The sequence below is a fragment of the Sphaeramia orbicularis genome, chromosome 9, assembly GCF_902148855.1.
Source record: "Sphaeramia orbicularis chromosome 9, fSphaOr1.1, whole genome shotgun sequence".
Lineage (NCBI taxonomy): Eukaryota > Metazoa > Chordata > Actinopteri > Kurtiformes > Apogonidae > Sphaeramia > Sphaeramia orbicularis.
The window spans coordinates 30,452,437-30,467,081 of record NC_043965.1 but is presented as its reverse complement, the minus strand read 5'-3'; the positions used below and the strand labels follow the sequence as shown (position 1 = coordinate 30,467,081).

Below are 14,645 nucleotides of genomic sequence, written 5' to 3'. Positions count from 1 at the left end.
GTAAATATAATACTGCTAAAATACTTGAAAGAAAACCTCCTCTTTTTTCATGATGACTATTGCATTCTGATCTCTTGTTGCCAAAAGCTATTTTTGGGCATTTTGCACGTTTTCACTTCAATTCGCGGCATCACTATTGGCACCTGTCAAGTCTCATCATCAGACCACAGTTGTGAGGTCCCTAAACATTTTAACACCACCCTTGGTGACAAGATGTGTGCATTCTCTCCCCATAGTTACTCTTCTAGTCAGCCTATTTGATGTTGTGAAAGGTGTCGCCTGCTGTGGTTTTGTACCATCTTCAATGAAAAGTGGAGAAAAATATCTAAGGGACAGCTCTTACTGCGCGTAAACAAAATAAATGGCTTTAGACAATACACTGACATTGAAGGGATGTGAATATGTCGGATGGAGCCAGCATGTTCACACGCTATAGTAGTTCTGCGTCTCAGCTCTGCACATGCATGGTGCTCTTGTGATATGCCCAGCCACACATGGTCTACTCTGATAAGTGGACAGAGATGCAAATTAACCTGGATTACAGTGACACAGATTCTGTTCAGGCCAAACAGAGCACCTGACCAGAGAGTAAAAGGACATACAGTAGGTTATATAAACAATTATGAGCATACATTGCAAAATTACTTAATGTATCATGGGTGTACGTTAGCAGTTGCAGTTACAAGCAGCTGATGCACATTCTCATTGCACAAACATACTAGACAGGACAACCAACAAAATGTAACACTATTTTTTTAAAGATTCTAGTGGCTTTACAATATCTCACTGGTTCTTTATTTACGTTTGTTCTACTGTTAGGAATGCATACATTTTAATTTTATCATGTATATAAAGAAGGTTCTGATTAGTATTGACTTTTGTAGAATGTAATCAGTTTTATTTTACAAATTGCAACATAGTGAAAACAAAATAAGAAACAAATAGATATTCCAACAACATTTAGATTACTTCCTACTCATGGCAAAATATTATAAGATGGTTCTATAAGGAAAAGACAAGAAAAGACATGTGTCAAATTAATTTTTACCACAAACTCACTGAAACCCTTTTTTTTTGTTTTTCTGTATACACAATGTCACAAAGAGATTAAAGTGGGTGTACAGTATGCAGAGTATGCAGTCATTGTGTTACAGAACATATTAAGGACTGGCAAAACCAACAAAAAACAAATGTTTTGTATTCACAGACTGCATCGCTCAGTGAGTAAAGATAAAGCTGGTTGTTTACACACATCTGAGGTATGGTAGCATCAAGTTTTCTTCTTCAAATAAAAATGCATTGTGGATTATTTTGACAGTCAGTCAAAATAACACAACAGCCAATAGTTTACATTGTAGCTCTGTTAGCTAAGCTCTGTTTTTAGACAGGGAACAGCCACAAATCACCTCTGGTTTCCTGCTGCACTAAAGATCTGTTTGGAATCGTCCAAATAAGGTCAGAACTGTCACAGTTTAGTCTGACTCCTGCATCAACAATGGCGAAAACATAATAACATCACATAATAACTTTATATCTTCATAAGCTTCATAATCAGAAGAAACACTGTGATTTCAGCATCAAAGTCCATTCTTTTCATGTAGAACCTTATGGTCCAGTGGTGAAAACAACAGTGTTTTGAGATTTTGTCCCTTTGACACTTTCTAAAAGTCTCTAAAAGATGTTTCCCAGCATTTCTCCTCCCATCTTGTCACTTTCTGTTGCTTTGGTCAGAAGCCCCATTGCACTACTTTCTATTACCATGAGACACTGACAGAGTGACTCATTACTCCCTCTAGTGGTCACATAAACTTTTGGCCCATCAGTGTAAATGCATTTAGTTCATACATTGATATCTTTGGCATACCTCGCTTTTTATTCTAAACACACCAATGATAATTTTACATATTTTTTTAATACTACATAAAACCTTTTAAAGCTGTGTGTAAATGCGTTGTAAAGTTCTAACCTTTAGTAAGAACAGTACACAGTTAAAAGGGGTCTCCTCTCAATACACTCCAAAACATTGCCAAACAACATTGTGTAGTTTGCTCTCTGTCTGTTTTGGCTGAAGCTAAAAAGTTCATAAGGGTGGGGAAATTAAAACAGGTATACTGGTTTATCCACTGTATCCCCAAAACAACATAAGTGGTAATACACAAGGCATTTTCTTTCCCCCTTAACTTATTAATATCTCCTGAAGACAGCAGACAATGTCAAACTTGAAGATGAAAAAAATCAATAAAATGACTGGCACCATTCACTCCAGCTCCCTCAACCACTGATCAGCTCTTTTGACATGTGTCGAGGAGTGTCTAATACTTTTTAATCCTGCACCTGTCTCAGATGGAAGGGAGAGAGAGGAGGGTGATAAAGTAAACACAGCGAAAGGGGACCGAGGGCGAACAGAGGAGGAAGAGAATTATATGAAGTGCAAAGGAAGGTGTGAAGCAGCTGAGGAGGATGCAAGCAGTGAGATGCATATTACCTTGAGGTGGCGGTGAAAGTGAATAGACACTGAGAGAGGGAACATAATAGGCTTCGTCCATGAATGTGCTCCTATTCTCAGGGTCAAGATTGAACCAAGAGAAAAATAAGTAAAAACGTATTATCTTGTGCTGTTATTCTCACCCATGTGAAAAGTCCTTAAATGAAAGCGCATTCTACGCACATGTGGAAGATTAAAAGTCATTTGTTTATGTGAGTTCAGATAAAGGCCTCATGAATAAATGAGGCACCTTGAGTGTCCCTTTTTCTAATTCACTTAAATAACTTGGCGTATTAAGTGTTTTGTATATAGTGTGTGGGTACAGGTGCATGGTTTTTAACTCTGTGTCTACTGCATGACCTTCACTGACCCTCCAGTCGCAGCAGTTTCATTAATCAGAGCATACGTAAAAGATGAAGTAGCTGCAGTAATTGAATCCAGGAACCATAAGGCCTTGTGTTGTAGATTAGCGGTGACACTGTGACCCTGACTTTAGAGCAGCCCATACAGAAGGGATTATTCTTAAGCTATAGTACATGAGATGTCAAGGAGGTTGTAATACTTCTGAGGTGCTATAGACATTAGCCGGACAATGCTTATGCTTTTTTTTTTTCCCCATTATTTTTTTATTATGTGAATATTGTGCTTTTTCACACATCATACATCGCTGTAGCTTCACAGTTTGAACCTGGCAAACAAATATCACCCTCAGCTGCACATAATAGAGCCAAAACAGCAAGAACACAGTATAAAATAAACTAATATGATATTTACATGAGCTGTCTGGCCTCTGGGTTTTGGTTCCTGTGGTGTTACCTTACTGACGACTGGTTAAATCAATAGGGCCGACATTGTGGGTACGGAGCAGTGGATAACATATTTCTGCACCAACAGCGAGACAGTGTGGAGACAATTGAAGTGATCGGAGGTAAGGTGTGTTCATGCACGAATAGCCACAAAAAAACATGTCAACATGATAAACATGAACTGCCAGAGTGTTCAACCCTGTGGTGGAGCGATAACAGAGGCAGTGGTGGGAACGGCTGGAAACAACACTTGCTGCAGGTATGGTTCCAGGTTGAGGATGTGCATGAATGACATCATGTTATGTCGTGTGGAAAGAATATGAGCACATGGTATGATTAGTGGTGAGAACAGCAGCAAGTGTCTTGGAAATTTGGAGTGCTTAAAGAGATAAGAATAGTATCTATTAACATGGGAAATGTCTTTATACTTTCTTTATAATATACTGGACTAAATGGATTTTTATTGTTATTCATAAATTATTATTGATTGTTCTTTTTCAGCATAAGAGTGTATACTTTTGTTAATACTGTTTACATAATCAGATTTATACATAAAAGAGTTTAAAAGTGGACCCGAGTTGCCTTCATGGTTGTGTGTTTAATTAAACCTGTGACCTAACAGATGTGATAAATCCATCCAGTCGTCATTCACTGATATTTGTCAAGCATCAGAGTGCTCCAGTTCTGAAGCGCAGAGTTTCAAAGTCAAATTTTTATTGAAAGAACTGCGCTTTTCCTTTGTCTTTTCTCTCGCTTTGCTACAGATTCCCATCCTATTACGTACATTTTTTTTTTTCTCAATTCTAAATGTAAATGTAAAAAAACATGTTATGGGTTATTTAAATTGCATTGACTTGACCCCTGTATTCCAGTATTTCTATTAGAACTGATTGACAGTGGAAGAAGCAAACCCTCAAGGTGACATATTTATGTTTGCATTGCTTGGTGTGACAGGTTTACTGGATTTTATGTATGAGATTTACAGTTAGATGGCTGAATGCAAAAAAGGAACAAACTATTTTTAAAGTCAACACAAACAAAATACTATCCTCACACAAGACAACACGAGTTGAAAGCCAAGGATTCAGAAGAGCAAAACCGATGTTGTTAAAAAATTGAAGCTTTAAGGTTGCAAGTGGGAATAAATAATTTCAAGCATTGTCAGTTTTAGAGGTTCTGACTACACATGGTTTAAAGGGATTTAGGGGGATCTACCTGCAAAAAGTGTAATATAATCTTTGTGTTTTCACTATTGTATAATCAAGTGAAAAGAGGAATCATGGCAGACTGGATCTTTTTTTCTGTTTTATAGCCGTTGGTATTAAGCTTTTAGAGACATTACTGCTCCCATGTGGAGCATACAGTTAAAAGGAAATGGAATGGACAATCCAAACACTGGCTCTAAAAGGACCTTTAGTGACTTTAGTGGCCACTATCAGAGACGGTGAGGAAAGGTGTATTAATTCAGTTGAAATCAACAACTTTACCACTAGGCTACCACTCTAAACATAACAACCTATAAGATAAACATGTTGATGGCCAAAAAACAAAACCTATCTGCAAGTTTTTAGATTTTGAGTTTTCACATTAAATGGTGAGAACAAGGATGATATTGGTAACACATAATACAGAAAGAGAGTCTGAGAACAGTAGAATATTCTTGGATATCTTTAACAAAGACCATACTATAATAAAACTAAACTTTTTTTTTGTTTCCTGAAAAAAGCGATTTTTTCAGATAGGAGGTTTTGTTTTTTGGCCATCGATGTATCTTCTGATCATTTTGGTCTTCTGTCACTTAGAAACATACCACAAATATCATGAGAGAACATGCTAAACAGACCTGCTCCTCAAATCACAATGTGCAGCTTCGTCATCTTGCATTTCTCATATCATCTTGCAACTCTACAAATGATTATTAAATAACCTGCCCCAAATATATGCAGAATCACTGAAGGATATGGACTGAAATGTCTCACGGCACATTTCTGCCATTACACTATACATACCACCGTTCTACAAAAATCTAACCTTCATAATTCTCTTATCCTAATTTGATTCAGAACTTTAGGTCTTCCCATCTCATTTGACTTGATGACTCTGATGACTGTATTCAGCCAATGCTAAAAGCATGACTGACCATTTTTAAAATTAATTACTGCGAGTAGGTCAGAAGTGGCAGGGTATGTTGATGTCATAACATGAGTGAAAAAGTAAAGTTTGGGAGAAGCTTTGACCTTTTAATGTACTGTACCCTGTGACCTTTTGTTCTGTGGCCTGTTGAGTCATGTTGCTTTCACAAATCTGATATCTCCTGTCTGCTTTAGCAGTTTCCATGATAATGGCGTTTAGGTGTGTATATTCGGGGTTTTTTTGTTTGTTTTGGGTGTTGAGGGGGGTGTGAAGACAGCGACCCACATTCTGTAGCACACCTCCTCCAGTCATGCTGATACTAATTTGACACATACAAGGACAAACTCGTAGACATTTGCACACACCCACACACACATACAGAGGATGAGTCATTGCTCGATCCTTAATTAGGACCATTTAAGCATGTTATGTGTGTCTCGCTTACACGCTCCTCTTTCCCTCCCCGATTCCTTCTGTTCCTCGTTACTTCCTTGACTCCGAGGCAAGACAAATATAGAAATTTGTGGCCGATCGAGTCTCATCAGCTGCCTTTTCTTCTGTCCTGACTTTTTCTTACTTTTTAGGGTAGGTTCCCTCTTGGGAAATGAGGGTTGGGCACCAGGTTAAAACTATAGATGAGGTAGAAGACTCGGGAAAGAAAAGGAGAGAGTAGGAGTTTGAATGACAGTGTGAATGCTGCATGGAAGTGAGTATAGGAATAGTGTCTCACAGATATGTACAGTGTAATGATAGAGTGAGTGTTTTACCGTATCTAGATACAATATATTAGAAATGTTACATGAATACATGAGTGTTCAGATTTTTTTGTGTGAAAACCACACTGAGGATGTCACCTTGAGTTCTTTTGGGGGGGGTACTTCACCACTATTTAAAGACTAAATTAATCAAGAAAATGAGAGATTAGTTGATAATGAAAATCATTAGTAGCAGCCCTAGATAGGACACTGGATAAATCTCATAATCTTTTGATGATACACTCACTGGCCCCTTTATTAGGTACACCTGTTTCATGGCTCATTAATACAAATATCTAAGAGGCCAATCACATGGAACTAAATGGATTTAGGCATATAGACATGGTGAGGACAGTCTCCTGAAGTGTCAAACTGAGCCTAGTTTTTGTAAATGGCGTTTTTGTAAACTGCATGAAAGCCATCCTGCCTGGTGTCACCAGTTCAAGCTGGTGTTGGCTTAATGATGTGGAGGAAATTTACTGTGTACACCTTAGGTCAGGTAGTACCAGTTCAGCACCACTCAGACACCACAGTATACCTGAGTACTGTCCATCCCTTTATGACCACAGTGTACCCATCTGCAGATGGCCACTTCCAGCAGGATAACACAGGATGTCACAAAGCGTACATCATTTCATACTGGTTTCTTGAACATGATAATGAGTTCACTGTGCACACCTGGTGTCCACAGTCACCAGACCACAGTCCAATAGAGCACCTTCAGGATGCACTTGAGAGGAAGAGTCACATCATAGATGTGCAGCTGACAAATCTGTATGAACCATATGATGCTATTATGTCATCGGACCAAAACTTCTGACGAATGTTTGTAGAATCTTGTTAAAGGTATGCCACAAAGAATTAGGGCAAAAAGGGTACCAACCTGGTACTAACAAGGTACACCTAAAAAAGTGGCCAGTGAGTGTGTGGGCACGTTATTCTTTGAATCTAAGGCTGTTTTGGTAACTAACACAGCTGGGAATGTGGTTCAATTAATGTATGAAAGCCTGATCTACAGCACAGTTTATTCAATTATACTTATTCTCAGAAGCACATAAGTCTTGTCTTATCTGCAGATTAACAAAAATGAAGAAATTCATTGGAGGAACACACAGATTTAGTACGTTGGAAACCCACAATACAGTAGAGTAAATATTTAGTGAACTAACTGAGATTAGTCCTTCAACCATGGGTTAACCTTTTCATCTAGATTCTAGAACAATATGCATTCTTTTAAAGTGCAGATTCATACAACGTGCACTGCATGCACTTGAATACACTATTTGATACAAAGCAGGGATTCAAGCCCAAAATCCTCTTCTCCAGTATAATTCAGAGAACTCTCAGCTCTCTGGCAATCTCTGGATTACAGGGAAAGTATCAGTTGTGATAACTCTGTCAACACTGGCAGCACTGTCTAAAGCCACTGAGGTTCTCACACAGTCACACACATATTATTAATTTAACAACCGCAATATTAAACCATTAGCACATCCTATAAAATATTAACGCAATAATAATTCAATCAAGAACAGGTGGAGTTCAGATGTTCAGAGCAGATTTAATTGAAATAAATTAACCACCATGGTAGCTTCATTATCCATGTTTAACACCTTTATGTTTCAAGAGGACTGAATACAGTAGCTTGGACTGAAGCTATTTGGAAGAATTACTGTCAACGTGTGATTAAAAAAAAAGAAAAAAATTTATTTGTATGTAATGTGTGCAGACAAGGAACATTTTTTCAACTAATCAGCCATGACACAGCTGCTTCCCCTCCTCCTCATAGGCTCCTCTGTGTGTTTCAGTTGAACTATAATCTGCTTCCGAGACTGCTGCGTTGCTTTCAGAGATCACTAGTCATCAATATCAATGTTTGATCCAACACAACCACAGCCTCACACACACACACACATGCAGGGCAGTAACAAAAATAGACATCGAAGAAAATGGAAGAATCAGATACAAATTGCAAGTCATTAGCCTGCTTCTCTCTCACATCATTCTCTGTTGATGTATGGTCGTGTGATGTGTTGTGGCACAGTGACGTTTTACCTCTTTGAAGTAGGCGAGGCCCCTAAAATATTCTCCTTATGTAACTGTCCCTTTTGCAAGGCCGCACGAGGCTGTGTGAGGCAAAGCGTAAGGCTGGTGGGTATGCTTCTCAACGCGCGCGTGTTTGCGTGCATGCAGTGTGTAAGTGCGCATTTGTATGTGCTCATCTGCCTGCGTGTTTGAGAGACAGACGAAGCTTTCACCGCCGTGAATTATGCAGACCAATATGAGGGTGCAGGGCGGGGAAGATCCGGCGGTTACACAGCTTTTGAATTAGAAGAGTCAAAACACCTGGCAGAGAACACAAGCTCATAAAACAGAATTAGAAGGAGAGAGCGAGAATGGAAAAGAGAATGGGAAAGTGGCAGACAAGAGGGCAAGAAAGAGCAATATGAGGGGAGTACGGTTTAGGAAATGGATTAGTGTTACACCACAGATATGAAAGGGGTAAGAGAGAATGGGAGTGTGGGGTTTTACAGTGTCTCAGAGGGGATGTTCAGTCATATAATGAGAAATGGAGCACCGGAGGGAAATCTGAGGAGAAAGAAAGGGGCAAGAGTAAGGCAGGGAAATCCTTTGAGGGTTTGGAAATAACTTTCAAATCCACAGTACCTTCTCCTGTATGCAGCCTTATCATATGCTGAACAATCCACCTGCTAATTATGCACAATTACCTTAAATAGCTCGTGATTAATAGGCAAGAAGCCATTTTCCTGTGGAACTGTGGGAGATTTATCAGTAAAACTCAGACACACAGAGTCATACTGATGCCGATGCCACAGGAACAAGGCACAAAATGGGCTGGTTATTTTTAGTACATACACTTCCTTTAAAAAAGTTACCAGAATTAGCACACAGTGTCTGAACAAAAGAGTGGTGAGACTTCACAGGTGTCGTATTTACACCTTGCTTTCAACAAATATGGATTTTCTATTTATGCAGCCGTCACAGCAGGTGCATTGAAGCTTTTTTGTACTATTCTTTGTCTGTTATTCTATTTTTTTCTCCTTTTGTTTCTTGTTGGCCTCTTTTGTGTGTCCAGTCACTCTTTTATCTGTCCAGTCACTCTCTTACCTTCTGTTTCTCATGCTCTGTCTGTTTTTATGTGCAGGTATTGGTCAGGGTGTGCCAGTGGTGGCTCTGATTGTAGAAGGAGGCCCTAATGTGATCTCCATAGTGTTGGAGTACCTCAGGGACACACCTCCGGTCCCAGTGGTGGTGTGCGATGGCAGTGGCAGAGCCTCAGACATCTTGGCCTTTGGACACAAATACTCTGAGGAGGGAGGGTATGAGCTCACACGATTATTTATTTGTAACGTCATCTGTTCCGATCCTCAGAAAATACAAGCTTCTATCAGGTTTTGATGTGAACACATGTCAGACTTGTCTTTTCATGTATAAATATGGACACATAAATCATGACTTGTCTTGCACTTCCAAGATTTTCTCAAGCTCTCATCAGAATTTCACTCTTATTCAAGAAGAGACTCCAAGGACTTTCATCTCCGGTATTTTCAGGCTTCATTTAAAGATTCAAACATTCAAACATTCTTTATTGTCAATTAACTAACTGTACAGGACATACAGAGAATTGAGACACTGTTTCTCTCTCACCTTGTTAAAAAAGAAAAAAAGAGGTTAAATAAAATAGAATAAGAATAAATAAAGTGTACATATGAGTCTAACAGTAGCAGCAGTAGTGCAATACAGTGAGCTTTTATGAGGTGAAAAGGTGCATAGTGCATATTTAGTCAATGTTCTCTAAATTACATCTGACCATCTCAGTTTGAAATAACCTACCCCATCATTTCATGTCTGAAAATGTTTCATTTAACAAAGTTTCATAACGCCTAAGAGATTTCATTGTAGTACAATTCAGCAAATAAACACATTATATTGCAGCTTAGTACTGAAATTTCAAGGCTTATTTATAAGACATTCTTGGCTCCTGCACAGTGACAAAACTTTCATGTACAAGTCAGGTTTATTTTGGTGTTTATTGATTGATTGATTGTACAAGCCCAAATAACAAATAACCCTTAATAATAAACTTGAATGCAAGGGGAAAGACTTACAGTGTAATAACAAGCATCCAGCCATACTGTTTATGCTGTTAAAAGCAAAAAACATTATATGGTATAAGAGGTACCATTTGAATTAAAGCTTGAAGTGATGCAACCACTTGCAAAACTGCATCCATTTTACAAAATGTGCTGATGCATTTCTTTCATGACAAAAATATTGGTAGTTTTATTCCTCATGTGAAACGCAATGAAGCAGAATTGTTTCTACAGCTTTATATATCAAGGTCCAGATGAAGGTTATCTCACAGAATCACATCTCACCGTATTCTCACGGATACAGTACAGTATTGCTGAGAGTCCCAGTCAACCTTGGTTTCACTTACTGACAAACAAATCTAATTTGCTTGCTTCCCCTCTGCTTCACCCTAACCATTTTCTTCTCCTTTCCTCTGTCTGTTGTGCCTCCTGGGACTCTTTTGTCCCTTCCACACCTCTCTGCCTCTCCAGCATAATTAACGAATCGCTGCGAGACCAGTTGCTGGTGACCATCCAGAAGACTTTCACCTACAGCCGCACGCAGGCTCAACATCTGTTCATCATTCTCATGGAGTGCATGAAGAAGAAGGAGCTGGTGAGTGACACTCTCATTTACATATCCTGCACACATATGTTCATGTACACATGCCAGCAAATCTACGTATGTAAGACATACTGGATGTAATTTGCATATGGACTATGTACACATCTCAAAGAACATTTAAACACATGGGCAACAAAAATGAGCACCTACAGTCATGTACTTATACTCACAACATAAACATTGCCCCTTTACTTAAACTTTGATGCTTCTATTGGAAAGAAGTCCAAATATAAAAAAAAACAAAAAACATGCAGGTGGAACAAATGGATTTGTTAAATGAAGCATGCTCGCCATTAAACTTTTATTGCAGCAATTATTACACCATCTTTTATGTATGACATATAATGTTAATCGTATGTAAATGTATTCAGATGACGTAAGGGACCAAATGGCCTCCACCTTGAGTGTCTGCATCCCTTTGGCAGTATTTAAGTCAGGACACATGTCTCGTCAAGCACAGCTGTCACACTCATGCCTCTACCCAGGGGACGAGGTCACAGGAAGTCACATGAAACCAACATCTTATTGAGACCGTTAAATGCTGCATGAATGAATCTGATGTGTCTTTGTATGAATATGTTTGGCTTTGCTATTAATGTGTGCATGTGTTAATCATGCTACATTGATCACAGGGTACAATAATGTGTTGACTTGGGGTCGAAAGCATGTATCACCACAGCATGAAAACACCCCCATGCAAATGCTCACAAGATGAGCAACACATCCTCTGTTTAGTCTTTTTTACTAAGCAAACAGCTAGCAGCTTTTCCTGTGTCTTAGCTCTGCACTAATACTTAAATCTATGACACTACTCTCTACTTGCTGCTTTTGCTTCCAGTCCCTTTGTGTTCTCCTTTACTGCACAACATTGAGCAGATCAGTGGCGTCTAGTTCTGGTGGCCACAGCAGCACATGCATGCACTTAACCCTCATTTCATCACATCGGTTTAGGTAAAAGTGCTGATCAGAACATGATGGCTATCTCTGACAGCCTGCTCTCTGATAACAGATTTGGTAGTTTTTCTTATGAGGTCAGCCTTTTCTCAGCAGACAAGTGCTGCAATTATTTGTGCACCATGCAGAGATACTCAAAAAGGGTCTTACTCTGTCACCCTTGTGTCTCTCTCCCTGAGTTGCTTTCAACAGCTTCATTTTTATCAGGCTGATAAGCATCACAGGGGTCTTCTCATGATCACAGCCATAAAAGAGTTATGAGTGAGACTGGAGTGACCGTTAGGCCGCAAAAGATAGCAGTAAACTAAAAGCATGGTCAGCCAGTTGTCATAAAGAAACCAAAATATAGTTATCAGAACAGCAGCTGTGGTAATCTCAGATCTCCAAACACCCTTCACAAACCAGTCAAACCAAAAACCAATTTCATGTCTCCTCGGGACCCAAATGGACAAAAATACATCATGATTTGCCATAATGTCTATATTTTCCATCATTCCAGAACAATGTTAAATTAAAGTTTTCTTAACTTAATTTTCATCTTGTTATATTCTTTTACATCACTTCTATGTTTTTTTTTTAATCATTTTCATCATATTAGTCATTTTGTGTTCATTTTGTTAAGTCTCTTTTATGCTGTTTTCATCGAGTTACACCCTTAACATCATTTTTGTCTTGTGCTTTTCTCCTAGTTTTTGTCTTGTTACATCATTCACATTGTTTCATTGCCCCTTTTGTGTTGTTTTCATTCTGACTTGGGGTTTTTGCATGACTGTAGTGAGGTCAGTCTTTAATAAATTCTTCCAGTGAACGCTCCTGATGAAATGAGCCCACATATCAGATTATTGTCATGTATTTTACTCTGACAATTGAGGACCCAATAAAAATAGCTCCATGACCCATTTTGGTCCCAACCCTAAGTTCAGGGAAAGTAGGTCTACGTGATCAAATCATTGTTCTGTGGGTTATCTAAATTTATTTAAGCAGTTATGGCACTTAGTTACACTGGTGAAAGTGTGTAAAAGAGTGTAGCTTTACATATCACATCTTTATTTTACGGGTCTGGTGTGTAAGATTTAGGAGGATTAAGAGTGGTGTAACTGCAGAAATGGAATGCAGTATTAAGTATAATCAGGTGTTCATCAGCATAGAATAAAAGGAAATAGAACCATTATCTTGTCCTTAACTTAAAATGAGCTATTTATACCTACAGAGGGACCAGGTCCTCAATCATGGAATGTACCATGTTGCTCCATCTTCTTCCTCTTCCTTTTCCATTTTATAGTAGGTAGCATCCAGTCTTAAAGTGCAGTGCTGTCTCCTACTATATTTAGTGTGGACCTTAGGTAATATCCTCTTCACTAAAAGCACAGAATAGATAAAACAAGCACTGGCTGTAAGGAGGGGTGTGTTTTTTGCAGTCACAGTAAGGACTGCAAGGGGGGTGGGGGTGGGGGGTGCATTTGGTTACAGTCTTCAATTTCACCTCTATATCACCAAATATCATAGTCTGATCCTTAAACAAATCAGTGTTTACGCTTCAAACTGGCATCTGTCACAGACAACCTGCAAATTAATTCATTTCTTCTGACAAACAGTTAAAAAATCAAGATAAGTATTATAAAATAACATGAGAAATAAAATAATATTCTCTGTCAGCGAGAAGACTAAAACTTAAACATCTTATATTGTACTAATACTGCAGTAAAACTATGACGCCTCGATAATATAGTAAGTGTACATCATAGTTAGTATAAGAGCCTGTATTCAGTTGTTTTTACAAACCCAGATCAGGGGCAGGATCATAAATCAAGGTGGGATAACATGCATTGACTTCTTCTCACTGGTAGTAAGTGCAGGTTTGTCCAGGGTCACTGAATCATTTACAAAGTAAGTGTATGTGAGAGAGAAATACAATGAGAGTGTGAGTTTGTCTGTGTGCCAGTATGTCCATGCTTTAATTGTCTTGGCTCTGCAGCAGGAAAGCTAAGGAGTAGGAGGGAGAGGGGAACGACTAAAGCATAGGATGGCTGGCATAATATATTACAGAAGGAGAGGCTGTGCCTGTTTTAGAGGGCAAATGTGTCTTGCTGTTTCCTTATTTTCAGCATGTTGGTTTATTCATGTAGACATTTTGTGCTTCAGTTATTTCTCTGTTGCCTCGGCATTGTTTATCATACTCAGGGCTATTTATGTTTTATATTAAGGAGCAATATAACCACAATGGGTAATGTGTGAATTTTGAAATGTATACCCATTTGTATAGATCTTTTGTCTTCAGTTTACACTGCAGTGAAATAGACAGCTTTAAGTATTTTACTGCTCACCTTCCCATTTCGAGAGTGAATTTTACAATGAATATATATTTTTGCAATGTTAGTTAGGCAGTAAATTATAATGCCAAGACGTACTCTTTGACTCTACTCTCTCCAACAAAAGTCCCAATTATCTTTTTTATGCTTTCATTAAGTCTAATTTGGGAGTGTGCTGGCTCAGCTCCCAGTAAAAAATCTGTTCCGATGAATGATAGTTTATTAGGTTCCAATTAAGAAAGAGGAGGCAGAGGAAGTAATTACAATACTGATCAAAGAGTGATGTTCAAGCTCCTGAGTTTTTACAGAGGAATATTATGCAAAATATATATATGATGTATTATATAAGTACAATGAAGGAAAACACAAAAATTGAGTGTAGGCCACATTAATATCAGTTTATCTGGATAATAGGGTCATTATCCTCATTTATGTGCTTCATGGAGCTTGTGTCTTTTATCTCCTCTACACAAAGGAGGAACAA

The 14,645-nt window shown here is 38.5% G+C and overlaps 1 protein-coding gene across 5 annotated transcripts in view; it reads left to right on the top strand.

Annotated features, from left to right (window-relative positions):
• Positions 1-14,645, top strand: part of trpm3 (transient receptor potential cation channel, subfamily M, member 3) — a 146,751-nt gene that overhangs the window by 90,508 nt on the left and 41,598 nt on the right. For all 5 annotated transcript variants that reach the window (XM_030143042.1, XM_030143039.1, XM_030143043.1 and 2 more), the window contains exons 7-8: positions 9,346-9,520; positions 10,766-10,889. In XM_030143042.1, coding sequence (XP_029998902.1) covers positions 9,346-9,520; positions 10,766-10,889 — 299 coding nt within the window. The remainder of the gene's footprint in view (positions 1-9,345; positions 9,521-10,765; positions 10,890-14,645) is intronic.